Source organism: Mus caroli, unplaced genomic scaffold (genome assembly GCF_978045245.1).
Source record: "Mus caroli unplaced genomic scaffold, Mus_caroli_1 scaffold_20, whole genome shotgun sequence".
In the NCBI taxonomy this organism is placed as follows: domain Eukaryota; kingdom Metazoa; phylum Chordata; class Mammalia; order Rodentia; family Muridae; genus Mus; species Mus caroli.
In genome coordinates this window covers 54,395,655-54,423,230 of record NW_028227275.1, presented here as the reverse complement: position 1 = coordinate 54,423,230, position 27,576 = coordinate 54,395,655, and the positions used below count along the sequence as shown (strand labels likewise).

The 27,576-nt window shown below is 46.2% G+C and overlaps 1 protein-coding gene across 2 annotated transcripts; it reads right to left on the bottom strand.

The window, feature by feature from the left end:
- Positions 1 to 582: 582 nt before the first annotated feature.
- On the bottom strand, positions 583 to 27,576 carry Spindoc (spindlin interactor and repressor of chromatin binding). 2 transcript variants are annotated; one of them, XM_021151869.3, is made up of 6 exons: positions 26,646 to 27,576; positions 18,401 to 18,730; positions 18,175 to 18,324; positions 17,901 to 18,026; positions 17,536 to 17,733; positions 583 to 1,383 (listed from the first exon to the last, which is right to left on the bottom strand). In XM_021151869.3, the coding sequence occupies exons 1-6, from the start codon at positions 26,773 to 26,775 to the stop codon at positions 1,172 to 1,174; spliced, it is 1,146 nt and encodes a 381-aa protein (XP_021007528.1). In that variant the 5' UTR covers positions 26,776 to 27,576; the 3' UTR covers positions 583 to 1,171. The 2 variants fall into 2 exon arrangements, with proteins under 2 accessions (XP_021007528.1, XP_021007529.1); XM_021151870.3 differs by having other exon boundaries at positions 583 to 1,345.

Sequence of the window (27,576 nt, the reverse complement as noted above, 5' to 3'; positions counted from 1 at the left end):
AGTGTGGGGCGGCCTCACCTCCTGGGGATTCTGAACAGGACAATGGAATCTAGGATTTGAGAGTAAGCAATCTGGGACATTCATTTTCACCCCACGTGCAAAACCCCACAGATTAGGTCTATGCAGAGATAGCTCAGGATGCCTAAAATCTGCAGACCCCAGGCAGACTTGGATTGAGGCTAAGGAATAGGGGTGAATTGTATAGTGGAGTGTACAGCCCTTTGAGAATGCAGGGATGTACCACCTTCACATCACAGAGGAAGTGTCAGTGCAGGCTGGCCAAGTTCAGGGCCCAATAACTCTTAGCTCCTTGGGTAGGAGTGTCCCCAGCCCCATAGTAGCTTTGCTTGGACAGAGGCCTACCAGGTGGGTCAGTAGGTCAAGTAAAGAAAATGGGTCTCTCAGGCGACTGGCATCAAGTTAAAACAGATCCTGAGGCCCAAGCAACGTCTGTTCTGGGCTCAATGCTGCTCTGCTCTGGCAGGGGTCTCTGGCTCCCACTCAGGACCACTTTTTGGTTTCCTGCCCCTCAAGCTGCTCTAAGAATCCGCCCCTTTCCCAATGATAGCCCACACAGAACTTTTAATAAAAAAAAAATAATTTATTGTCAACAAAGGCAATATATACAACAGGACAATAGATGCAACAGGACAACAGGTAAAGGGGTTGTAACGGGAGCCCTCGGCAGGGACAAGGCGGTAAGAGGTAATGGAGGCCTCCTGCTGTAGGAGCCAGAAGTGGGGGAGGAAAGGTGTCCCCCGAGGTAGTGGGACTCAGTTCCAACCCCATCATGACCACCTCTGCATAAGGCACTGTGCCAGGGGAGAATGGTGGGGAGCTGAGAGGGAGGAGGAGATATGGGGTCAGAGGGTAGGTCAGCGAAGGATTAGGGAAGGTGTTCTCCACAGGCCCAATGCCTTACCTACCACCCAACATCCTAAGCCACCTCTGCCTACCTCCGGCTTGGCCAAGAGCAGGCATTTTCCAGTACCCCGATGTGACAGTGATGCCACCCCTCCTCCCTCCACATTGTCCTGGCACCTGGTTTTAAAAAACTCTCCATCAGGTGGCCAAGCTGGGCAGATCTGAGATTTAAGCCAATGGGGGATAACTACCTCCTCCTGTCCACCTTTCCTTCCTCCCGCCCCTCCCTCTCTAGAAAACTGAAAACTTATACTCCACTCCCTGCCTTTGGTTGTCCCTTAACAGTGGCACTGGATTCTGACAGAACTGTGGGCCAGTCTGGCTTGTCACCTGTTCCCATCCCCTTGGTGCCCTGGGGGTGCTTGGACCAGTCCTGTAAGAGGCTGACGGCTGGTGGTTCCTCCATCCGAACACGGATAACCTGAAGATCCAGTGTCCCACGGAGCCCCGGAGGGGAGGCTGGGAAGGGATGGGAGCAGAGAGCACAGTCAGACCTTCCAATGGGCCTCGAAACTGCAAACCATACCAGACTAACAGGGCTTTTCTCTTTTCCACAGCCCAGTGTCTTGTGCTGGGAGAAGTCCAGGGAAAGCACAAGGCTCACCTCAATCAACCAGGAAGGTCTGGCCTTATAGCCCTTAGGCACAGAGCAAGCATTAAATGCAGTTTCTGCCCTGTGCATTCAGCATATGGGGTCACAGGGCCCATGATGTCACTCTCCAACTTCTAACTTCAAGACTGCACAGAGAAGTGATAGGTTAGGGAAAGCCCAAGGAAGTCTAAACATGGCTTTGGCTGCACAGCACAGGAGTGATAAGGTAGAGCATATATAGCACACAGTCACCCTGAGTTAGTGCTCCAGCCTTGTTCTGCGGCCTTCATCCAGGCTCCACATCCTTTGAGTTGATAGGTCTCACACAGTCAAGTATCTTAGCAACGTGGTGAAGGTACTGAGAATGTCAAAGCTAGGCCTACAGCTAGGACAAGGTAGAAACACAAAAACATCCTTGACCTGGGACCATGTAAGTGATATATGGCAAAGCAATCCCAGTACTTGGGAGGTAGAGGCAGGCCATCCAGGAGTTCAAGGCCACGGCTCATTGGTTGAGGTTACTTGGCTGCTGTTGGAGGCTGGAGAGACGGCTCAGCAGTTAAGAGCACCGACTGCTCTTCCGAAGGTCCTGAGTTCAAATCCCAGCAACCACATGGTGGCTCACAACCATCCGAAATGAGATCTGACTCCCTCTTCTGGAGTGTGAGAAGACAACTACAGTGTACTTACACATAATAAATAAATAAATAAATAAATAAATACTTCAAGTTCAACCACTGCAGAGGGGAGGGGAGGTGGGGAGCCAGGCAGTGCTGGCAGATGCCTTTAATCCCAGCATGAGACGAGAGGGAGATGATATTTTTTTCCAAAAAAAATATTTTCCCCTATACAATTTAAGACAGGTATGATTTTGCTGCTTCCCCCCCCCCCCCCCGGGAGTTTAAAATCATGCATGAGATACAAGATAAGCATGGTGACCCAAACCTTTAATGTCAGCTGAGGCAGGAGAATCTCTGGGTTTGAGGCTAACCTGTCAATGCTACATAGTGAGTTTTTGTTTGTTTTTTGAGATGGGTTTCTCTGTATAGCCCTAGCTCCTGGCTGTCGTGGAACTTACTTTGTAGACCAGGCTGGCCTCGAACTCAGAAATCCGCCTGCCTCTGGCCTCCTGAGTGCTGGGATTAAAGGTGTGCGCCACCATGCCGGGCTATACAGTGAGTTTTATGACAGCCAAGTCTATGTAAGAGACCCTGTTTCAAAAACAAAAAAGGGCTGGCAAGATTGCTCAGCAGGTAAGAGCACTGACTGCTCTTCTGAAGGTCCTGAGTTCAAATTCTGGAAACCACATGGTGGCTCACAACCACCAGTAATGAGACCTCTTCTGGTGTGTCTGAAGACAGCAACAACGTACTTATTTATAATAATAAATCTTTGGGCCAGAGTGAGCGGGTTGACCAGAGCAAGCAGAGGTCCTACAATTAATTCCCAACAACCACATGAAGGCTCACAACCATCTGTACAGTTACAGTGTATTCATATACATAAAATAAATAAATCAAAAACAAAAAAGAACTGAGAATACAGCAAGTACAGTGGTAGAGCACTTGCCTGGAAAATTCCAAGTTCTGGGTTCAGTCCACATATATATAGAGATTCATCAAACCAGGTGTGGACCACATACATGCTCTTAACTCCAGCCCATGGGAAGGTGGAGAAGGAAAATTGTAACCCAAAGTCAAGGCCTATATGGGCAACCGAGCAAGACCCTGTTTCACAATAAAAAGTAAAGACTGTGGGGCAGCAGCTCAAAGGCACAACACCAAGGTCTGGGTCGCCTTGGCTGGGATAAGCAGACATTTCTTCTCTTCTCCCAAAGGAAAGCTAGGGCAACATTACCTCAGACTGGCAGCAGCTGATGGGAGTAAACTGAGGGCTGCAGATGGACTGACATGGGATGTGAGACAGAAAGGGTAACTAAAAAAGGGTAAGTATGACAAGGCCTTGCAAGGTAGCCTTGGCTGCCATGAGACTTGCTATGTAGACCAGACCTGTCTCAAACTCACAGCCATCTGCCTGTCTCTGCCTCTTGAGATATTAGTTTTGGGTTTGTGTTTTTTTGTTTTGAGACAGGGTTTCTCTGTGTAGCCCTGGCTGTCCTCAAACTCAGAAATCTGCCTGCTTCTGCCTCCCAAGTGCTGGGATTAAAGGCATGCGCCACCACTGCCTGGCTATTAGTTTTGTTTTGAGACAGGAGTTCACTCAGTAGCCCAAGATGGCCCCCAAACTCACTCTCCCCTTGCCTCAACCCCACTAGTGCTGCGATTAAAGTTAGTTGTTGTCATGCTCTGCGGACAACTTTTAATCCACCAAAGCAATAGAGGTAATATCTAGCTACTAGTGGAGAGGTTGTTAACGAAAGGAAGAGAGGGCCAGGCCATGACCCCACCAATGGTATCTAGAGCTATGGACCCAGATGCCATCTCCTAGATACATATAAACATCGTCTATGCTAAACTTGGAAGTGTTATAACCACTGGGCTCATCATAGGGCTAATTAATAAGCTTACAGTGTAGAATAGGAATGACAGACAGTATGTGCTACCAACTCAGCAAATCAAGAATAAGTAAGAGGCCGGGCGTGGTGGGGCACGCCTTTAATCCCAGCACTTGGGAGGCAGAGGCAGTGGATTTCTGAGTTTGAGGCCAGCCTGGTCTACAGAGTGAGTTCCAGGACAGCCAGGGCTACACAGAGAAACCCTGTCTTGAAAAACAACAACAACAACAAAAGAATAAGTAAGAGGAGCTGGAGAGATGGCTCAGCGGGTAAGAGCACAGACTGCTCTTCCAGAGGTCCTGAGTTCAATTCCCAGCAACCACATGGTGGCTCACAACCATCTGTAATGGGATCAGATGCCCTCTTGTTGTGTGTCTGAAAACAGCTACGGTGTACTCACATAAACTAAATAAATAAATCTTAAAAAAAAAAAAAAAAAAAAAAAGAAGTAAGAAAGGGACATGGGAAATGCCAGGTATGATGGTATACATCTGTAATCCCAGCACTTGGGAAGAAGAGGGAATGAGGATCTACAGAGGTATGTATAACCTGTTCCAGACTACAACAGAAGGTGGAAATGGAGAGAGAGAGAGAATACAGATGTCTAAATACTGGCTTTAACCTTATGGCAGTCAATGGAAGTTGGCAAAGAAACTTCAGTGTAGAATGTTGTGGATAGTCAGTCCAGTGGACTCCAGAGACAGTAGAAGGTAGCTGACAGAGTAAAGATTCCAGTTTGGGAATGAGTGGTACAGTAGCCAGAGGGATGAAGGAGTCAAGAAGGAAGAAATAACAGCTTTGTGCAGGCTGATAAGATGATATGGAAGAGTTTATTGCCAAAGACAGGAGAAAATCAATTGCTTTTGCAATGGGAGCAGAGCTAACCCCTGCTAGGGGCTCCAGCCTTCTAATGTAGATACACTTGAACCCAGATACTAAAACAGAGAGGCACTTGTATAACAATTTCCTCTGAGACTGAAACATCCTAAAGTTCCTTAAACAACTCAAACTAGCTTCAGGAAGTCCCCCAAACTGACTAAATCCACTAAGCCCCTCCCTACAAGAGTAAATAACAGCTAAGAGTAGCTCTCAGAAAAGTCAAGCTGAGTTTCAAAGACCCTCAAGAGTACTGCCTGAGAGCACACCAACTGCCTGGAAGTAGAGACCAACTTGGAACAGGGTTAGCCTAACTGAGGAACCTGGAGAGGACACTCTCCAACATGTGGAGCTGTCTATAGGCTGTGGTGTGCACTAAATTTCCACCTTTGTGAGTGACATGTCAGCCATGACTTTAGTAATGCAGCTGTCTTTGAATAATTTCTGTTCCTGGAAGTAACCACAATAAAACTCACTGATTTACCACACTGGACTTGGGTGGCATGCATACTTTTGGTCTGTTGTCCGTTCCTTATCTTGGGGGAGGGAGGAAAAGATTTGTGTGAATTGCATCTCCTGAAGAAGTTTTGCCACACAACAGGGCTGTTCATCAGCTTGCAACTGGGTGTCTGGTAGAAGGATGACAAGTTACAGCCTGTTGGGTGAGAGACCCTGACTAAGAAACCTTACAAGCCTGTGGTGGTTTGAATATGCTTGGCCCATGGGAAGTGGCACTAGTAGGAGGTATGGCCTTGTTGGAGGACATGTGACAATGTGTAAGCAGGCTTTGATATCTTATGGTCAAGCTCCACCTAGCATGGAAGAGACCCTCCTCCTGGCTTCCTACATCATTCTGGTCAAGGTGTAGAACTTTCCTCCCTGTATATACTATGTCTAGAATCACCAGGGCAAAGAATAATTGTTTAGCTTTTTGAGGAACTGCTAAACTGCTTTTCCATAGTGGCTATTTCACCTTAGTCTAGCCAGAAATACATCTGTTCTTAAGGAAAAAACAAACAAACAAACAAAACCAACTCCCCACATGACTGCTGGGACGCTGCCATGCTTGTCTTGATGATACCGGAGTAAACCTACGAACACGTAGGCCAGCCCTATTAGATGTTGTCCTTTATTAAGAATCGCCTTGGTCATGGTGTCTCTTTACAGCACTAAGTCCTAAACAAAGACAATGTCCAAGGCCTAGCTTCGGCCTCATAGCACTTTACTTTTGCAGTGTTGGGAGATAAAATCTTTACTGGACACAGCAGTTTATGCTTATAATCTTAGTCTCAAGGACCAAGGCTAGAGAACTGAGAGATCAAGGTTAGCCAGACTACAAAATGACTCTGTAAGAGCACTGGCTACTCTTGCAATAGACTCAGGTTCAACTTCCAGCATCTACATGGTGGCTTACAGGTGATTCAAAATGCTCTTCTGGAGTCAGCAGGTCCTAGGCACACATAATGTACAAACTCACATGCAGACAAACAACCATACACACTGGGATTTTTTTTTTTTTTTTTTTCGAGACAGGGTTTCTCTGTGTAGTCCTGGCTGTCCTGGAACTCACTCTATAGACCAGGCTGGCCTCGAACTCAGAAATCCGCCTTAATGCTGCATAACTGAGTGCTGGGATTAAAGGCGTGCGCCACCACGCCTGGCTCCACACTGGGATTTTATACACATATTAAACAAGTGTCCCACAGTAGTAACTTGTCTAGTTTTTATTTTATTTTACTTTTTAAAACTTTTGGTTCTTTGTGAGTTTCACGTGATGCACCCCAGTCCCACTCATCTCCTCCTACCCAAGTATCTTCCCCTCTACCCTTGAAACCTCCTTCTTCACACACACACACACACGGCATACAAAACATCTTATCATGAAAGCCGTAGTGTGTCAGTGTGCCCTGCAGCACCCCTCTGTCCACACACCTTCATTTGCAGATGTTCAGGGTTGATTTTTTTTAAGGTTTATTTATTTATTATAATTATATTATTTATTTATTATAATATCAAATATTAAATAATATCAAATTATTTATTTATTATATGTAAGTATACTGTAGCTATCTTCAGACACACCAGAAGAGGGCATCCGATCTCATTATAGATGGCTGTGAGCCACCATGTGGTTTTTGGAATTTGAATTCAGGACCCCTGGAAGAGCAGTGTTCTTAAACTGCTGAGCCATCTCTCCAGCCCCAGGGTTGTTTTTTTCATCACTGTGGTTCTGTAGAAGAGCCATGCATGAATAGAGGTAGCATGGCATGGTGTGTGAGAGTGTAGGTAAGAGGAAACCTTCAGATTGGTGTTCTTTTTTTTTTTTTCCCGAAACAGGGTTTCTCTGTGTAGCCCTGGCTGGCCTCGAACTCAGAAATTCACCTGCCTCTGCCTCCCAAGTGCTGGGATTAAAGGCGTGCGCCACCATGCCCGGCAAGCCAACTCTCCAGCCCTGGCCTTTCTTTTGAGGTATGGTCTAGCTGGCATCAGGTATCTGAGCTCATAGGCAGAGGCTGGGACGACAGGTGCGCACCATTACAATGCCTGGTTCAGTTTTTCTTTCTGTAAAACAAAACCATAAGGATTCCTGTGCACTACTTTCATGATCAAGACATTATCACAGCCAGGCGGTGGTGACGCATGGATGGAATAAAAGGGCAAGAGAGCAAAGCCTGATGTGACAGAGACCAGAGCCCTAAAGCCAGAAAGCAAGCTGGGAGCCACTTAAGTGCTGAGCTAAGTTTAATCCTCTGACCTCCCTCGTATGCCATGGCACATGCCCTCCCATAAGCTTGAGAAATAAGGAAAGAGAGCTGGGAGAACTGTTTGTCTTTGGGACAAACTGGTCCGTTTTACTCTTGGGCCCTAGAAGAGGTCTCTTCCTGAGTGGTCTGCTCCACCTCTCACTTCCCACCCAACAATCCTGCAGAGGCTGGACTAAGCCCATTCCTTTTAGTTCTCACTAAGGACAAAAACCTACACAGACATCTTGGAAATGTTACAGCACTCAAATGACAAGTAAGAACAGAAAGCACTTTCGAGCTCAAGAGCTTTCTTTATGTCAGGTACTGGTGGTTACAGGACATTTGATCACACTGTGAACCCTGAGATTGGGTTATTTATTGAAAAAACTTGTTTCTAGTTGTGCTCATCCCTAGCACACACCTTTAATCCAAGAGCTTTCTGTTTGTTGTAAACAGGATTAAATAAAGTCAACCATAAGCCAAGAGGCAAGGCAAGCAACCTGTTGAGAGGGAGTGAACATAGGGGGAAAAATGAGTAAGAGGAAGTCAGGAGGATAGACAGAGAGAGGCACAGGAAGTAGAAGGGAGGGACATTCGTGTGTGTGTGTGTGTGTGTGTGTGTGTGTGTGTGTGTGTGTGTATGTGTGTGTGTGTTGGGGGGAGTGTTGAGACAACAGAGAACTTTCCTTTTGGGATGCTGGCTATAAAGGAAGGTCAGCTGGGTGCTTTCTCTGCCTCTCTCTGATTCAGCAGGCTTTCACCCCAGTACCTGGTTCCCAAGTCTGAATTGGTAAAATCGAACGATTGAGATTTTGTTATAAACAACATTTGGCAATCCAACACTAACTGAGAAATTATACCAGTTGCAGACAAACTAAGAAGCCATCAGATTTGGGAAGTCCTCAAGTTAAGGATAGGAAAAACCCATAATACAAGGCACTAGGATCCTGTATAGTGTTAAACAGCTTGAAAACAGAAGTCAAAATGAAAAGCTAAATGACTTAACTGAAATTGGCTCAATACTGATTATGATTATCATCTTAGTATTTCATTTTATCCTTAATAGCCATAGTGGCCTTCTGTACCCTCTCAAAGAAAAAACTATATACATACAGGAAAAAAATATGAAAAGTAGATTGATAAGATACAAGCCTTAGACTTATTTATAGCAGAGACCAAGGCTAAACATACAAACAAATGGCATGAAGTTAAAGGCTTGGTAGACATAGGAACAGATGCAACAATAATTTCACCACACTTTGGTATCCAGATTGGCCTCTTCAGGAGGTAAATATCCAGCTTCTAGGGATTGGAAGTTCATCTCAGGTGAAGCACAGTGCAGGATGGGTCAAGTATACAGGGCAGAAGAACAGAGAGGAAACTTAAAGCCATATATGGCGAAGAATTGCTATGAATTTATGGGGGTGTGATTTGTTGCAGCAATGGAAACCACTGATTAAAATTCCTCCAATCTTAGAAACAAACCATAAAATAAAGAATGCTCCTGAGAAAAATAGTTAAAGGTATTATCAAGAATAGTCACAGATTATTCAAATTGTCCATAAGCAAAACACAACAGCTACAGATAGAGACTGGAGAGTAGAAAAAACCTGAAACAAACTGGGTTGTATATTTTAAAGATGTGTTGACCCCAGAATGGAACCGAGAATATATATTAAATTGGGAAGAGGTTTTGTCTCTGTTTCCACAGAAGAAAAACTGTGGATATCATCAAAACTGATAATGATTAAACTGACAATGATTAGGTTCAATCAGGAGAGATCTCCTGAATGAGGAGAGGTTATACTTCAATAGGAAGCTTGCTCACTGAGTCCAAACTAACTTACAAAGACTAACAAATGCCTTTCGTTTGATCAGGAATTAACAATAAAAAACATTCTCGGAGGCAGAGGCAGGCGGATTTCTGAGTTCGAGGCCAGCCTGGCCTACAGAGTGAGTTCCAGGACAGCCACGACTACACAGAGAAACCCTATCTCGAAAAACCAAAAAAAAAAAAAAAAAAAAATTCTCGAATGATTTACCAAAGGCATATTTGCTTTACTGGTGTGATATAAAAATTATATAAAACGTGTTTTAATTTCATGTTCGAATGTTAAGACTGTAGATACATCATCTTGGACATTAACTCTTGAGTTTTCTTTTTAAATAAAAAGGATCATTTTGTTGTTTGGTATTAAAAACACAGTAAAGGGATTTAAAATGTTTTAAGTAAATTCAAAGGGTTTCACTACAGTTCACATTTGGCTTTTTTTTTTTTTTTTCCGAGACAGGGTTTCTCTGTGTAGCCCTGGCTGTCCTGGAACTCATTTTGTAGACCAGGCTGGCCTCGATTAAAGGCATGTACCACCACGCCTGGCCACATTTGGTTTCTAAATCTCTAAGAGTTGGAGTGATTTGAGGCTAGGATAAAATATTTCAGTGAGGCTGTGTTAGCCCATGCCTACAAAGCCAGCAGAGTGGTGGATCTCAAGAAATTAGTTATTTTCTACACTCTAAGAGTTATAGTGAGGAGGACGACAGCACACGCCTTTAATCCTGCCACCCAGGGACAAAGCTCAGCTTCAGCTCCTAATTGGTAATTTGCACAGTAGAGAAATCACATACCATATTTACACATTATTATAAAAAGCCCTCTATAGGGTTATCAGAAAAGCAGCTAATTTCCAATGGGCGCAGGAACTAAAGAGCAGCTTCTGTGACTGTTGGTGAGCTTATCTCCCCGCATGCAACCCTGACCAATATTGAAGCAGATGCTACCCTAATTATGGATATCATATTTATCAGTGACTTAGCAACCAGGACTCTTCATAAAGCAAAAAGAGTCCACCAACATTTGCCCATCGGGAGGTGCTTACCATATATGGAGAATAAATATATAATCCCCATCCCTAAACTCCAAAACAGGTTATCTTCCAAACTGTGGGGACCTAAAGAATGGTCACAATCATCACCAACTACTGATGGAACGAAGACCAATGGCAAGAGACAGCTTATAGATGAGAGGATGGACGGGCCAACACAGAGAAAGGAGCCACAAAATCAGCGCAGCATTACTGGCTGTGAGACAAACAACTAGGAAAGCAAAAGGAAAATATCTTCTCAATTCACGGTGTGTGTGCGATGCTCTAGCTATATGGTCATCAAAATGGAAAACCACTAACTGGAAGATAAATGGCAAAGATATCTGGTCATGGGAGGCATGACCAGAACTGGCAAAACCTAGCAAAACTTAGCAGACATCAAATTTTATTTAGCTGGGGCTGGTGAGATGGCTCAGCAGGTAAGAGCACCCAACTGCTCTTCTGAAGGTCCTGAGTTCAAATCCCAGCAACCACATGATGGCTCACAACCATCCGTAATGAGATCTGACTCCCTCTTCTGGTGTGTCTGAAGACAGCTACAGTGTACTTACATATAATAAATAAATAAATCTTTAAAAAAAATTATTTGGCTCATGTAGGCAAGACCAACAAAACCGCTGAAAACAATGAAATAGTGAATAAGTTGGCATCAGACTATAATATAAAAATTTGTCAGGGAACAAATCCAGAATAAATCAGTAAGAACAATAGATTAAGCATTTGAAAAACTTGAAAACCCGTAACACTAAAAACTAAAGGGAAATGGAGAACCAAATTAAACCAGAATAACTACTGTAAGGAATCCATAGCCAGGCAGTAACTCATCATGTTTTTTTTTTTCCATTTTTAAAGATTTATTTAGTTATTTTATGTATGTGAGTACATTGTTGCTGTCTTCAGACACACCAGAAGAAGGCATCAGATCCCATTACAGATGGTTGTGAGCCACCATGTGGTTGCTGGGAATTGATCTCAGGACTTCTAGAAGATCAGTCAGTGCTCTTTTTTTTCTTTTTTTTTTTTTTGGTTTTTCGAGACAGGGTTTCTCTGTGTAGTCCTGGCTGTCCTGGAACTCACTCTGTAGACCAGGCTGGCCTCGAACTCAGAAATCCGCCTGCCTCTGCCTCCCAAGTGCTGGGATTAAAGGCGTGCGCCACCACACCCGGCCCCAGTCAGTGCTCTTAACCACTGAGCCATCTCTCCAGCCCAGTGACTCATTTTTAATCCCAGCACTCAGGAGGCACACACCTAATCCCAACACTTGGAAGGCAGGCACATAAAAAAGGCAGTTTGAGAGCCGGGCGTGGTGGCACATGCCTTTAATCCCAGCACTCGGGAGGCAGAGGCAGGCGGATTTCTGAGATCAAGGCCAGCCCAGTTTACCAAGTGAGTTCCAGGACAGTTCCAGGGCTACACAGAGAAACCCTGTCTCAAAAAACCAACAACAACAACAAAAGGAAGCTTCAAGGGCTAGAGAGATGGCTCAGCAGTTAAGAGCACTGATCACTCTTCCAAAGGTCCAAAGTTTAAGTCCCAGCAACCACAAGGTAGCTCACAACCTTCTGTAATGAGATCTGACGCCCTCTTCTGAAGACAGCTACAGTGTACTTACATATAATAATAAACCTTAAAAAAAAATAGACAGGATGAAATTCTAAGGGAATGTCCTTTCTGATCTATAATTATACTTAAATCTTGGACTTACTTATCCACACATACTAAGGTGTATTTTAGTTTCAAATTTTCCAAGAGTTTAAAAAATTTGAATGGAAAGGTAATACTTTTACTATAGCCTAAACTCACTCTGCCCCAGGAAAGATGTAACCAAGTCAAGAGAGGAACCCTCAAGAGGTAGGGCTGAGGAAGGGTTTGGCTTCTATCTTTCCAGGGGAATCAAAAAATCTGAAAGAAAATAAAACTTGAGACCTGTGACTCATGTAATGTATGTCAAATAGCCCAAAGAGTTGGTTGTGAGCTTTGAAACCTGGGGCTGAGAACATAGCAGAACAGGCCAGGACATGCCCAGGCAGGCCCGTTGTTAAGACATTCCTGAGGCTGCTTGGCCATAAAGATAAAGAGAGATAAAGAGAGTGACATGCCAGACTGGCCCAGAGCCTCCCTATCTCCCGCCCTTCTGACTTAAGTTAAATGTTAACAGGCTGCTGATGTTTAAATGAACCAATCATGTGAAACCGAGCCAATTCCTCCCCCCAGCCCCAGCCCCTTTTCTATAAAAACCCTAGCTTCCAAGCCTCGTGGTCCAAACCACTGTCTCCTGCGTGAGATACTTCGACCCGGAGCTCCGCCATTAAACTACCGCATGTTTTTACATCAGGATGGTCGTCTGTTCATGATTCTTGGGTGCACACTGAATTGGGAATTGAGTGGGGGTTTCCCCACTAGGTTCTTTCACATCCAACTAAGGAAGCCAGAGAGAACTGGACAAGGGAGACAGCTGAAGAATGAACCTGTCATCCAGAGAGTGAGTCCCAAGACAGAGGGAACTGGACAAGGGAGACAGCTGAAGAATGAACCTGTCATCCAGAGAGTGAGTCCCAAGACAGAGGGAATTGGCCAAGTGGGATCGCTTACCTCCAGCTCATCTCTGCTGCCCTCAGAAGACCCAAGTGGTAATTGGTCTGTCTGTCATCCCAGTTTAATTAAAACTTAAAGCTGGCTGGATGTGGTGGTGCACTTGGGAGGCAGAGGCAGGATTTCTGAGTTCCAGGCCAGCCTGGTCTACAGAGTAAGTTCCAAAAAAACCAACCAAACAAAAAAAACCTTTTCTGTAGGTATAAATATTATCTCAAAATCTGTAAGATTATTATGTAGTAGTTACATAGAACACTATTCTGGAAATAAGTTTTGTAGCCTCCCTCAGCCTTGAAGCAGGCTGATCCAGACTTTGACCTTGCTGCCACTAAGGAGATTACCTAGGGTAGAGCCTTCTGACCTTGATGGCTCTATTTGCTCTTCTCTAAGACTCCTTCCTGCTGAAAGGTCCTAGAGACATTCCGGAGACACACCCTGTAGCTCGCCTAAGGGCTGGCTCCAGGCACCAAGAATGGGCTGGTGGGGGATGGGCCTACCCTCTTTATAAGCACAGACTCTCAGGAGGCTTTGAACAGAAAGGTTTGTTTTGGCCTCATTCTTTTCTCACTGTCTGATCTCTTTTAGCCCCAGCCTGCCTTTCAGGGGAACCCATTTTAAGTGGCCGCAGGCCACTACAAGTTTGATCTAGCTTCCTATATGTGCTTGCAGGTTGGAGTCTGAAACAGGTTAATTAGAAATAATGTTTGTGTACTTAATAGATTGTGATGTGCAAGACATTCAAACTACTGAGTTCATAGGACACTGACATGAAGTTTTACATAACTTTTGAATACAAAATACTTAATCTTAAGACTCCCAAATATAATCAAGCTGAACATTGTGAAATGCCTGGCAGAACTAGCTTCAGTACTATGAACAGTTTTACTGTGCTAAAGTTAAATTCTTTCCTTTTTATTAGACAAAGAAGGGGGGAATGTTTCAGAATCATGCTCTGAACCCTGAGACTATTTACAGAAAACAACAAAACAAACAAACAACAACAAAAAACCAACCTGTCTAATTGTGGTGTGGCTTAGCCTTAGCACAAACCTATAATCCAAAAGCTTTCTGTTTAAGGTAAACAAGATTAAATAAAGTTAACCATAGGTCAAGAGGTGGAGCAAGCAACCAAGTGACATGGCAGGAAGTAAACCTAGGAAACTACCAAAGAGTAAGAAGTCAGGAGGATGGACCCAGGCACACAGGAAGGAGAAGGGAGGGACACTACTTGGGGGAGGGGTTGCAACAGTGTGGAGATGGAGAGCTTTCCTTTTGGGATGTACATTCTCTCTCTGATTTCATCTAACAGGCTTTCACCCCAGCAACTGGCTCCCAAGTCTGAATTGGTAAAATCAAACAATTTGTTAAAGACAACATACTGGGGACTGGAGAGATGGCTCAGCGGTTAAGAGCACTGACTGCTTTTCCAGAGGTCCTGAGTTCAGTTCCCAGCAACCACATGGTGGCTCACAACCATCTGCAAAGGGATGCCCTCTTCTGGTGTGTCTGAAGAGAGTAACAGTGTATTCACATATATAAAATAAATAAATCTTAAAACAAACAAACAGAAAACCCACCCACCATACTGATCTAGGTGCTGAGGACATAAAGGTGAGCCAAAGCAAAGAACCTTCTGAGGCTCATGTCAGCAGTGCAGGCGCCTCACTTCCTCTCACTGCACTTCTGAGGCTCATGTTGGCAGTGCAGGCACCTCACTTCCTCTCACTGCACTTCTGAGGCTCATGTTGGCAGTGCAGGCACCTCACTTCCTCTCACTGCAGTCCTGCTCAGTTCAGCTTGGAGATACCTTGCCTGTGGCTGTGGTGACCAGCTTCCTGAGTTAGCACTTGAAAATTGGAGACAGGAGGAACAAGAATTCAATGCCAGCCTTGGTTACATAGTTTAAAGCCAGCCTGGGCTATAGAAGACCCTGTTTCAAAAAAAAACTGCAAAAGCCAGGTATCACACAGTGGCTTACAATTGTATTCTAAGCACTTGGGGAGCTGAGCAAAGAAAATCACACATCATGTGTTCTAAGCTAACTGGGTCAACAAGTAATAAAAAGCCTTTACCACCCTTCTCCCCTGGAAAGACTTGTGGATGCATCAGTTTACTTTCTCTACTGCTTTGTAAATTCCTTTATCCACATGTTGCAAACAAGGTTCTTGGAAAGTTCCAGAAAGTTTTCCCAGGCAGCTTCATATGCATACGCATTAGTTCAGCAAAGCTGACAGCAGTGAGCTTCTCTCATTTCTGTGTCTCTGATTTTTACTCCTTTCTTCTTTGTGGGGGCAGAACTTTACTTAGATGAAAGCTGAATACCCTAGAGCTGTCAAACCTCTGGGTTCCCAAAACAAGAACCCACCAGAGGCTTTGCTCTGACAAGGTTCCATATACCATGATAGTACCAGGACACACTGCTACCTCCTTGGTCCCATTCTCTCCCTCTGCCACCACCTGTGATGCCCTGACCCAGTTTGCTTCAACTCACCATCCCAGATAGGTAGTTTGGGCACAGGATACCCCAAGACTCATGATGAAGGAGTCCTTCATCTGTGAAGGCAGAAGACCCCAGGTTGACCAAGAAGGCCCAGAAGCATGCAAGTCCAAGGAGGATATGGCTGCCCAGGAAGTAACACTGCAATGTAACTAACTGAAGGAGTACATGAGTGAGGCCTGTCTTAAGAGTGAAGACCATTTAGGTAAACAGAGGCACATAGTGCACTCCTCTACAGACTTCTGAAGAGGAAAAAGGATATGACCAAACGAGTAAAAGTGGGCACTACTTTTTGGGCCCTACGCACAAGGGAAATGACATGCTTGCTTGCCTCCATACTGAAAGCTTACCTCCTCTTTGCAAGCCCCATGCCAGGCCTACAGCTGCCTATTAGCTGGTTTACTTACCCCAGCACCAAAAGCACATTAATGAACCATTTCTAACTTTATGGGACAAAGGTCTAAGCATTCCCCGGCAACAACCAATCCTTCATTCACAAGTTGCTTGTCCTGAGATGATGTAATCTGAATTCAACATGACAAGGGGAAGATCCAGCCTTAGCCTCTGCTCCCTGGAGGGCATGGCAGTCTTGATTTTCCCATTATGGTACAGGACTGTAAGTTAGCAGAAACACCCTGGAGCTGTGGAGATGGCTCAGTGTTTAAAAGTACACAGGAGTTTGTCAGTATGCACACTGGGAATAAAAGGCATGCACCACCACCACCCGATTATAAAATAAATCTTTTAAAAAGCTTATAAAATAAAACTAAATTAAAGAGCTGGATAGGAGCCGGGCATGGTGGTGCACGCCTTTAATCCCAGCACTTGGGAGGCAGAGGCAGGTGGGTTTCTGAGTTTGAGGCCAGCCTGGTCTACAGAGTGAGTTCCAGGACAACCAAGGTAATACAGAGAAACCCTGTCTCGAAAAAACAAAAAACAAAAACAAACAGAGCTGGCCAGGGTAGCGAATGCCTTTAATCCTAGCACAAAAACAAAAACAAACAGAGCTGGCCAGGGTAGCGAATGCCTTTAATCCTAGCACCTAGGCAGAGGCAGGGAGGTCTCAAGTGGACTGAAGCCAGCTCTGTCTACATCATGAGTTTCAGGACAGTCAAAGCTACATAGTGAGATCCTGTCTCAAAACACCAAAAAAAAAATTAATAACAATAAAAATGTGTGTTTGTTTGTTTGTGTTAGTTTAGTTGGGGAGGGGAAGCATGTGAGCCATGGACACGTGGAGGTCAGGGGACACTTTCAGGAGCCTGCTTTCTCCTTCTACCAGTCTGGGGATTGAAGCCAAGTCATCAGTTTGGCAGCCATACCTTCACCTGATGACCATATATCTCCCCGCTCCCCATGTGCAGCTTATGCAAGGAGCTTTTTTGGGTTCCGGTTTGTAAAGATTGGTTCTCACTCTGTAACCTAGGCTACTTCCAACCTGTGGCAAACCTGCCTCAGACTTTCAAGTGTTAGAAACCAAGTTATGCTTGGTTTACAAGGTATTTAATAAGGATCAAATGAATTATATTCAAGCGTTTCTCAGTCAGTAGGCTAGGTTATAACCACAAACAGCTGCTGTCAATGGAAGTTCACTTGTATTATTGAGAATCCTTTTGATGTTCATCACTTGCCCATGGTCCCCACACCCGTTTAAACTTGGGCCCCTGTATCACCAGGGTGACAGAAGTTCTTCCAGAGCTCCAGCCTCATGGTCTAAGCTGAGCACCAAGCGTTGGAAGGCCTAGCAAAACTTAAGAGATGCCCCACTTAGAGGCCAGCTTCCTCAGCATTCAAACCCCTGTCCTTGGCCTTCTCTTGAAGGCCTAAACACCCAGCACCTCTATCTGGGCTCTGGCTGTGATCCAGGGACTCAGCTTTCCTCGCCAGCCCCAGCCCCTCCCAGCAGGGCTCACCTGAAGAGGGGCTTTGTGGCTGGGGCAGGCCCTCTGCTGCTCTGCTGTCTTTAGAAGAGTCCTTAGAGTCGGTGGTCCTGAGCTGTGTGTGGGAGAAGAGCTGGAGGACGAAGCCAGGAGGGAAACTGCCATCAGTGAAGTGTCGGACTTCAGCTGGTGCTGCGAACGTTTCTGTGGGTGACTCAGGAGAGGGGGGGTCTGGAAGAAGGCCACGCAGAAGTATGTATGAGTAGAAGAGGACAGACCCCAAAGGCTCAAGCCCTAAGCTTCTGCTGAGCTCATGCAGAGGTTCTCTGGTGTCCACTTCCTCATGGACTTCATGCTCCAGTGTTACAGCCAGGCTCAGCACCCCTAAATCCCCTCACCTGGGTCAGGGTCCAAGATTTTGGTCATATGCCTGCTTCTCTTCTTTCTAGCAGGTTCATCCTCAGGGGGCTCTTTCCATCTCTGACCACGGGGCTTTTTATTCCCTTGCTCTATGACAGGGGTAACTGCAAAAGGAAACAACTTTAGTACTTTCAGGCCACTCACTCTTTACCTGAGGTTTACTCTTTAACCTCAGGTTCCTGATAACACCTGCCCACCCCAGCCCCTTAGCACAGGATGTCCCACTAAGCCAAAGCTTCCCTGTTGACTGACCGGGCAGCTCAAGGGGGCGGAGTCCTCTGGGCCGGAGCCTCTTAGGAAGGGATGGGTTGTCCTCGGAATCCAAGAGGACCACGATCTCTGCTGGCATCCTGACAGGATCCGGGTTGGAGATGGGATCTGGCTGGCCATCCTGGCCTGACTCTGAGGGGGGCAAAAGCCCACTGAGCTCGAGGGCCCCCACAGGCCCCACTTCTCCCTCAGCCCTCACCCTTACTACCTAGGCTGGGCAGGGATGGCTGGTCAGCTTGGATGTCTTGCAGAAGGGCAACCCCTTCACTCCAGGCTTCTAAGATGTTGCTCTTCTCAGAGGGGCTCAGGTCCAGGGTATGAGGATGCTGCTCCAGGATGTGTGCGCGAGCAGTGTCTGCTGATGGGGACCGGATCTCGGCCCCACACACCATGCACAGCGCCCGTCCACTGCCTCCTGGGCTGTTCCCCACCAGGAACTCCTGCTCCCATGACACTTGCTGCTTGAGCTCCTCACAGCCTTCAACACCTGCTTCCAGCAGGTTAGGCCGAGGTGGCGGCGTCTTTTCCTGTTGGGTTACTGCAGAAAGGGGAATGTGCTGTGAAGATGCCAGGGCTGGTGATGCTGTGTGGGAAGGGTGACTCCTGTGCAATGTTCCAACCCCCCATCAGATCCTAGCCAAGCAGCATGAGGCACACAGCTAGGGTGCCTGATACTGCACGTTCACCCCTTTACTTCTCATCTAGTCATGGTCCCACCCACCCCCCATCCCCCCCACCCCCGCTTCCAGAGCTGAAAGGTATCGTATGCCTGCCTTTGATCATCTGGCAGATATCATTCCTGTGAGGCTTCTTGTAGATTTCCTCACCTAAGCATCAACTCTGCCCACATCCGATCTGTAGTATGCCCAATGTACATACTTCAGTCTCAAGTAGTCTAGCCTTAAAGTTACTATGTAGTGAAGGTCAATTTTAAATTCCTAATCCTCTTGCTTCCACCATGCCTGGCATTTGAGGTGATAGGAATCAAACCCAGGGCTTCATATATGCTACACTCTACCAACTGAGACATAACTTTAACTGCCCCCCCTTTCAAGTATTAACTAGTGGATGTATAATGTAGGGAGGAGGATGGAGACATGACACATGTGCCAAGGAGTGTAGTGGAAGGCAGAGGACAGTGCTGTAGGATGAAGTTCCATTCATCCACCCTTACATGGACTCAGAGGCTCGAACTTAAGGTCATGCATAGTTACCTAGGATGGCCTTGAAATCAGAACCATGGGGGGATGACTTTTACACACCCTCTCCCTTTTAGTTTCCAGTTTGAGATGCAGCCTTGGTTCCCTCTGGACCACCAGCTTGTGTGCTGACCCTAAGAAAATACTTTTCAGAAAATTTTATCTCAATGATGCTATGGTATCTTGTAATAAGTGCTGCTGTCCTTTTAACACCAGCTCACAAGCATCCATTCTTCCAATAAAGCAAGGTTTCACTTGTTTTTTTTTCTTTTTTTACTAATTTTTGTTTCATGTGCATTAGTGTTTTGCCTGCATGTACATGCTCTTGCATGAAGGCGTCAAGTCCTCAGGAGCTGGAATTACAGACAGTTGTCAGTGGCCATGTGCTCTTAACTACTGAACCATCTTTCCAACCCACCAACTTGCAGAGTCTTAAAATTTAAATATATGCCACCAACAGCCCTGATAGGATCCTTTGCTTCTGTCAGACGCTCACACACCAACCCTTGGTCGGCTCTATTTCTCACTTTTCCCTCCTGAGACAGGGCTTCCCTGAGAGCCTTTGTTGTCCCTACAAATCTTCCCCTCCCCTTCCTCCCAAATTCCTGTACCCCCACCCCCATGCCAGGTGCTTCTCTTAACATTCTTATCTTTTAAGCTTCTACTACAGCTTAAACCCTGAGCACTTCCTGGCTAAGTCCTAAAGGCTTCCACCATCCTCCCAGCAAACCTCTACAGATCCACTACACACAGCCATATCAAATTTCCCTGGTACCAATGTCTGCCCAAGCTTGGTTCTGCTGCTGTGATCAACATAACCAAAAGCAACTAGGGGAGTATGTTGACTTGTTTTTGTCAACTTGACACAGCCATAATTAATGGGAGTCTCAACGGAGAAAGTGCTTCCTATGACCAGACTGCCCACACCTATAGAACATTTCCTTAATTAGTGATTGATGTGGAAAGGCCCAGGCCATTATGGGTGGAGCCATTCCTGGGTTGGTGGTCCTGCTTCTATAAGAAAGCAGATTAAACAAACATGAGAGCAAGGCAGTAAGCAGCACCAGGCCATCTACAGCAGCTCCTACTTCCAGGTTCCTGCCCTCACTTCTTTTGAAAAGTAAATGGAACTGTGAATAAAATAAATTCTTTCTTCCCCATATTAATGAAAAAAGCAAACAAACTGCTGAATTAGATCAACCTGTATACATACTTTAAAGGTGTTTTAACATCAGAATGGAAGTCAGGGAATGTGCTGCATTGGGGAAGAGGTTTTGTCTGTGTTTCCACAGGTGAAAGACTATGGATTTTATCAAAATTGATAAAGATATGATCTGAATAAAATCAGCTCTCACATGAAAGGCAGGACTCAGGAAAGAGAGTTGCAGAAAGACAGCAACAGAGACAACACAGGAAGCTGATTCACCCTGCATGAGAACAGTTCAACAAACTCGCTGAAAAAAGACAGATCCTCAGTTCAGTAGTAGACTGAGAAACTCTGACGTGCAACGGACATTTGCTGAAGAACTACAGAGTGAGGGCTACAGAGTGAGGAAGGAACATCACATCACAGAGCTTCACAAGGACATGCAGACTGTTAAGTCTGTGTGACCGATAACTATTTCTGTTGTGAAAGTTAAACTGTGTGTAATTTTTACCTTAACCAGAAAGGGGGAAGAAGTTACAGAGAAATTTTAATCCAGCAACTTGGATTTGGCTGGAAAGACACACCTTTAATCCCTCAGATTAGAATACAGACACATCCTTAATATGTACCTTTAATCCCAAACAGTGTAAATTAATTTGAAGGAAACTGCCATTTTTGAAAGTGACCTCTAATTGAGGGGCACAAAAAGTGACAAATCAGAGAAAGATGTGATAAAACGAGTCAGAGATAGGATATGCTCCACAAATAGAAAGGAGAGAATGTAAGAGAACAGCATGCACACACAGAGAGAGAGAGAGAGAGAGAGAGAGAGAGAGAGAGAGAGAGAGAGAGAGAATGAGAAAAGTTTTACCAAGATAAGTTACAGAATGAAAAGGAGCCAGAAGCCAGAAGATTAGAACAGATTGCCAGAGTTAGTTTGAGGCTAAGCAGAGCAATCCAGAAGCTGAAAGAAGCCTTTTGAATTGGTCAGCTTGGGGGAATCCAGGCTAGAGGAGCTGGGTTGAACCAGCCAACCAGAGTTAAGAAAGAGCTAGAAAGGGTGAGTTTATTCATCAGTAAGCCTCCAAGATGACAGTTACATCTGGTGAGTCAGCCTCAGAGGCTGAGACAGTCTAGGCCTAGATTAGATTGTATGGAGGCCAGAAGCTTCCAGGCCTAAGCCTATGGATAAACAACAGAGAAAGAAACGCTCTGGGCTCAGTCCAAGCTGTCTATTTGCACAACTTGGGTGCAGCTCCCATCTCATCCCTTCATCTGAGAAAATAAGTTACTTTTATATTTCCCCATGTTGCTTTCGGTCATGGTCATCACAGCAACAGTAGCCATAACTAAGAAAAGAAAGGGTTTACTTAAACGTTAATTCATCATCTAGGGACACCAAGGCAAAGCTTGAAGCAGAAACCAGAGAAAGAAAAGGGGCTTACTAGTTTTCTCCCAAGTTCCTTTAGCTACCTTTCTATACACAGTCTGGCCCAATAAGCAATTGAGAAAATGCTCTATGGTAGACCCACAGGGTAATCTGACTGAGGGAACTCTCTGAATGAGGCTCCACCTTCCCAGATGGCAACCAAGATTAACCACAATGTAGATATTCTTTTTTTTTTTTTTTTTGGTTTTTCGAGACAGGGCTTCTCTGTATAGCCCTGGCTGTCCTGGAACTCACTTTGTAGACCAGGCTGGCCTCAAACTCAGAAATCTACCTGCCTCTGCCTCCAGAGTGCTGGGATTAAAGGCGTGTGCCACCACATCCGGTTAATATAGTATATATTCTTTTGGGAGTGAAAATACTAAGTTTGGGCTGGAGAGATGGCTCAGTGGTTAAGAGCACTGACTGCTCTTCCAGAGGTCCTGAGTTCAGTTCCCAGCAACCACATGGTGACTCACAACCATCTGTAATGAGATCTGATGCCCTCTTCTGGTGTGTCTGAAGACAGCTACAGTGTACTCTTATACATAAATAAATCTTTAGAAAAGAATAAAATACTAAAGTTGATCAATGGGGTGGTTTGTATTTGCTTGGCCCAGGAAGTGGCACTATTAGGAGGTGTGGCCTGGTTGGAACAGGTGTGTCACTGTGGGAGTGGGCTTTAATAGCCTCATCCTAGCTGCCTGGAAGCTAGTCTTCTCCTAGTAGCCTGAGCTCTGCCTGCAGCTTGCCTGCCTGGCCGCTGCCATGTTTCCACCTTGATGATAATGGACTGAACCTCTGAACCTGCAAGCCAGTCACTATTAAATGTCTACAAACTGTCCTGGTCCTGGTTTCTGCTCACAGAAGTCAAATCCTAACTAAGACAATCATCGTACTGTTACCAAAGACCTGGCATGCAGAAAATGGCTGTCCTGCCAAAGGTCAGCCTGTCTCTTCCAAGGAAAAGCCTTCCTTTTCTAGGGTGCTCCTGAAGTATGTGCAACGATGGCCATGCCCCTGTGGCTTGTGTTCCCAGATCTCTGAGGTGAGAAAAGTTCCCTCGGAGCAGAACTGCTCAATGCAGAGGCGTCTGGTGCTCTTCTGTCTGTGACTGTGACTGCGAGTACTAGAACTCCTCCTCTGCCAACTGGGACCTAGGAAGAGGGCACTTCTGGAACTGTCTAGGTTCTTTATGACCGGACCCCTAGTTTCAATTGGTCTTCTTCCCTTAATTCTCCTAAACCAGGGCTCATGACGGTCAACCAGCCCAGCCAGCACTTCTTCCTCACAGGAACCTTTCAATCTTGACTTCTGCTACTCAAAAGCATTCAGGAAACTACATGCCTTTGGTTCTCTTTCTGTTCCTCCTCTTGTCACCTACCTGGGTCTTTTCCCTTCCCTTCGGAAAATCACACTGAAGACTATTTCCTCAACTCCCCACAGAAGCTGGCCATCTCATTCCCCTCTGTGCCATGTTTCCTCCACAGCACAGTATAGGCCCTCAACAGGTATCTGTTTGTGTCTAAATCTCAAGCACTAACAGCACTAGACATCAATGACAAGGGACTGACCTCAGCTCTTTGATCCCTTTCGCCTCCTCCTTCGGGTAATTCTCACCTGCTGCCTTCTGACAGCTCCCATACTTTCCTTCAGCAGTAGTGGGACTGACTGAAGGGCCATACACTTGTACTTGGTAGCTAGCTGAGTATTCACCAATGAACTCTATTTCTAGCTATCTTTTTTACTCTGAGACAAGATCTACTATCCAGGCTGGCTGAGAATTTGTGATCCTCCTGCATCAGCCTCCTGAGTAACTCAAATTACAAGCCTGATAAGCTTATCAGGCCTGGCAACTCATATTTATACCCAGGCAAGACACCCAAGAGAATTCTAGATGTAGATATCCAACTACCTACCTAATCATGCTCCTAGAGTCTATAAGAGACGTTGAATTTAACAATATTCAAAGCCTATTCCCAATCTACACCGCAGCAGTCTGTCTCAGTAAACTGGGACTTAATCCTTCTACTTTCAAGTAACAAGACTGACAGTTTGAGTGACAATGGCCTCCAAAAGACTCATACTCATGAATGCTTGGTCCATGGATAGTGGAACTGTTTGAGAATTAGAAGGTGTGGTTTGTCAGAGGTGGTGGATCTCTAGGCTTTGAGCTTTTAAATGCCGAATGCCATTCCCAGTTAGTACATATGCTCTTTCTCTCTGCCTCCCCCAGTTACCACCTGTTCTCTCTCTGCCTTGTGCTTGTGGAACAGGTTAAGCTCTCAGCTACTGCCCCAGAACTATGCCTGCCTGCTGCCATGCTTTTAGTTATTATGGTCATGGACTCTAACCCTAAACACTCAACTTTAAAAAAAAACAAAACTATAGTTTTGGTGTTTTGAGACTGGGTTTTCCTATGTAACCCTGGCTGTCCCTGGGCCTCAAATGCTAAGATTTAAAGGTGTATGCCAGGAAGTCCCACAAACACCTTTTGTTTATACTTTGCATTGGTCTAGGGTTTGTCACAATAGAAAAGTAACTAAGACAAAACAAAAGAAAAAAAACCAACACCTTATTTTTTCTTTTAAAAACACTATGGGGCTGGTGAGAATGGCTCAGCGGTTAAGAGCACTTGACTGCTCTTCTGAAGGTCCGGAGTTCAAATCCCAGCAACCACATGGTGGCTCACAACCATCTGTAATGAGATCTGACTCCCTCTCTGGAGTGTCTGAAGACAGCTACAGTGTACTTACATATAATCAATAAATAAATCTTTAAAAAAGAAAAAAAAACACTATCTTGTCGGCGGTGGTGGCACACGCCTTTAGTCCTAGCACTTGGGAGGCAGAGGCAGGCGTATTTCTGAGTTCGAATCCAGCCTGGTCTACAGAGTGAGTTCCAGGACAGCCAGGACTATACAGAGAAACCCTGTCTCGAAAAAACCAAACCAAACCAAACCAAACCAAACCAAACCAAAACACTATCTCACTAGCTCTGGTTGGCCCGCAACTATATAGACTATGATGACCTGAAACTCCCAAGTCCGCCTGCCTCTGCCTCCTGAGTGACAGAATTAAAGATGTGCACCACTGGGCTGAGCCCAAATAATAATACTTTGAACTCATCCACTTTCTCATACTCTAGATCTTCTTAGAACCTTGCGCTAAGCCAAGAGGCCTCTAAAATCTTTCCACTTGGTCTTCTAAGTTCTCTTTCATTCTTACTAGAGACACTTTTCCTAATAAGAGAAACAAATTCTAACTAGCCTCTCATTTCTCTTTATCCCCATTCTGTAGTCTCTAAAAGAACTGATTTGCTGGGGCAGGGAGAAGGCTGGGCTAGTAAGAGCTCTTACTGCCAAACCTGATGAGCCAAATTCAGTCCCACAGTGCTGTGAGAACTGACTCCCAAAAGTTGTCCTGATCTCTTCATACTTGCCGTAACTGACAAACAGAAACAGACACACACAACAAAGAGAACTCATTGCCACCTAACATACTATTTGATATTTACCTGCTGGCTAAAACTGGATGCACACTTAAGAGCAGGGTTTCACTTACCCTGGTCCCCACTGTTACCACTCCCAGCTCTGCCTGAAGCTATATGCTTGGCATATAGCTGCCCACTAAAGCTGAAGAATGAACCTCTGTAGATGTCTACTTCCCTCTCACAGTGATGAAGCCATCCTGGTTAAGCACTCTATAAACCAGCTCAAGTAAAAAATAACCTGTGTGATGCACCAAACAGTGAGAGAAATGTGCCCCCCCCCCCCATTTCCTAACCTTCCCTCCCATCTCCAAAAAAGAGTTAAAGAAACACAATGACCAGTTTGGTTCTCAATCTATTCTGGGTACTGTCATGCTTAAGGGAAACAGGTATTTCACCCTAAGGAAATATTTGCATTTTTCATGACTAATTATCTTCCACAAAGGTAGCTCTTTGTTTTCTCCTTTGGACCAGAGAGGCTGGGGAAGGAGGACAAGAAGGAAGAGCAATGTATTCCCAGATTGTCCCTCAAACACCTCCTTTGGTGACTAATCTCCATGTAGATGACATGGCTTGTTACCCACCCCCAAGCAAGTCCCGCTTTTCTCAAACGGGGTGCTACTAGCAATTCCATTCAAATGCCGGGTTTTTAGACTTGACACCTGTGGCTCCTGAAACAGAAGGCCTAGTGGATTGAGGACGGGAGGAGGCTTCTACTTACTGGGCTCTTATTTCCCCTCTCTGGAGGTCGCTAGCCGCGCCGGCCTTCACCTCCGTTATCACTACGGGGGACTAGCCTGGGGCCTAGAGGCCTGGTCGCCCCTCGGCCTAAGAAACAGACCGGAACCGGGAGACAACAGCCGGGCACAAACCACTGTACTGGGAATCCGGCCTCTACTCTGGGCCCGAGGGGGCGCAGGGAACCGGAAGACCTGAACCGCTCCTTCGGTGTGGATGGAAGTCTCTAGACCCTGAGCGGGGGAGGGGCGGCGGAGGAAGGGGGGGCTCCGAGGGGCCTGGGATTCCAAACCCGGTGGGGGAGGAGCGAGGGCGCCCTAGCCGCGGACCGGACAGGGAAGGGCCCTCTGGGGCTGCAGATGCCGGTCCAGGGAAGCGCCTGGGGACCGGGGACCGGGACCTGGAGATCTAGTCTCCGACCACCAAGCGGAAGTGAGGTTCCCCCCCCCCTCACCTCGGAGCATCGGCTCGGGCCGCGGGATCACGGCCACCACCACGGCCTCGTCGTCATCCTCCCCTTCCTCACACTTGAGCGTCACCTCGAAGCAATCCAGAGCCGCGGCGCCCTTGGCTTTCAGGGCCATGGCGAGGCGAAGAAGGGCGACCCGATAGCCGAGGACGTTCGCACAGACTTCGGCGCGTCGCCTGTGGCGGCCGCCTCTTGCCCCGGACCACGCCGGGCCCGCGGCTCGCCTAGCTCACCCGCCGCTCGCCCGGCCGCCCCGCCAGCCACGGGCTTCAACGCGTCACGACCCCGGGCGGGGAGGGTTCGATCCGGGGCCCCCAACCCCGCCGCTCCCTTTTATGGAGGCTCATTGTCAGCGTCCGTCCGGCAGTCCCGCCTCCAGACCAGGCTGGCCAATCACGTGAGGACACGCCCCCTAGCCCCGCCCCAGCCACAGGTCTGGGCCAGAACCCTGTGCAGCGCGTTGTCTCTGGCCGGTTTGCTCCGCGGCGAAGCTTGGAGTTTTCCTGGGAGCGGCGCCGGCAGCCTTGGAGACCCGGTAGGGCAGCCCCACCAATGGCTGGAGGAAAGGAGCTCGGCATCTTACTTCTTGGCTTTCCCCTGACTAGCCGCCTGGGAGGCAACACAGACGAGAAAAGACCGGTGGGGATGTGTGAAGGATACATAGGCTCAGAAGTGTGGAGACATCTCTTCTAATTTCTTTGGGCCTCGTTCCTTTCTACTAGCACATACGCTTTAGGGGGAAAAATAAAAATCACTTTGGATCCTCCTAAACAAAGATTCTAGAAGATGAAGAGGACAAGAGTGGCGTGTTGGGCGTGTGTAAACCGCTTCCCGATGGATATCATTTACATTTAAAAAAACAACAAAAAAAAAACCCTGAGTCCAGAGAGTGTTGCCTTTTCCCAGGACACAGTAA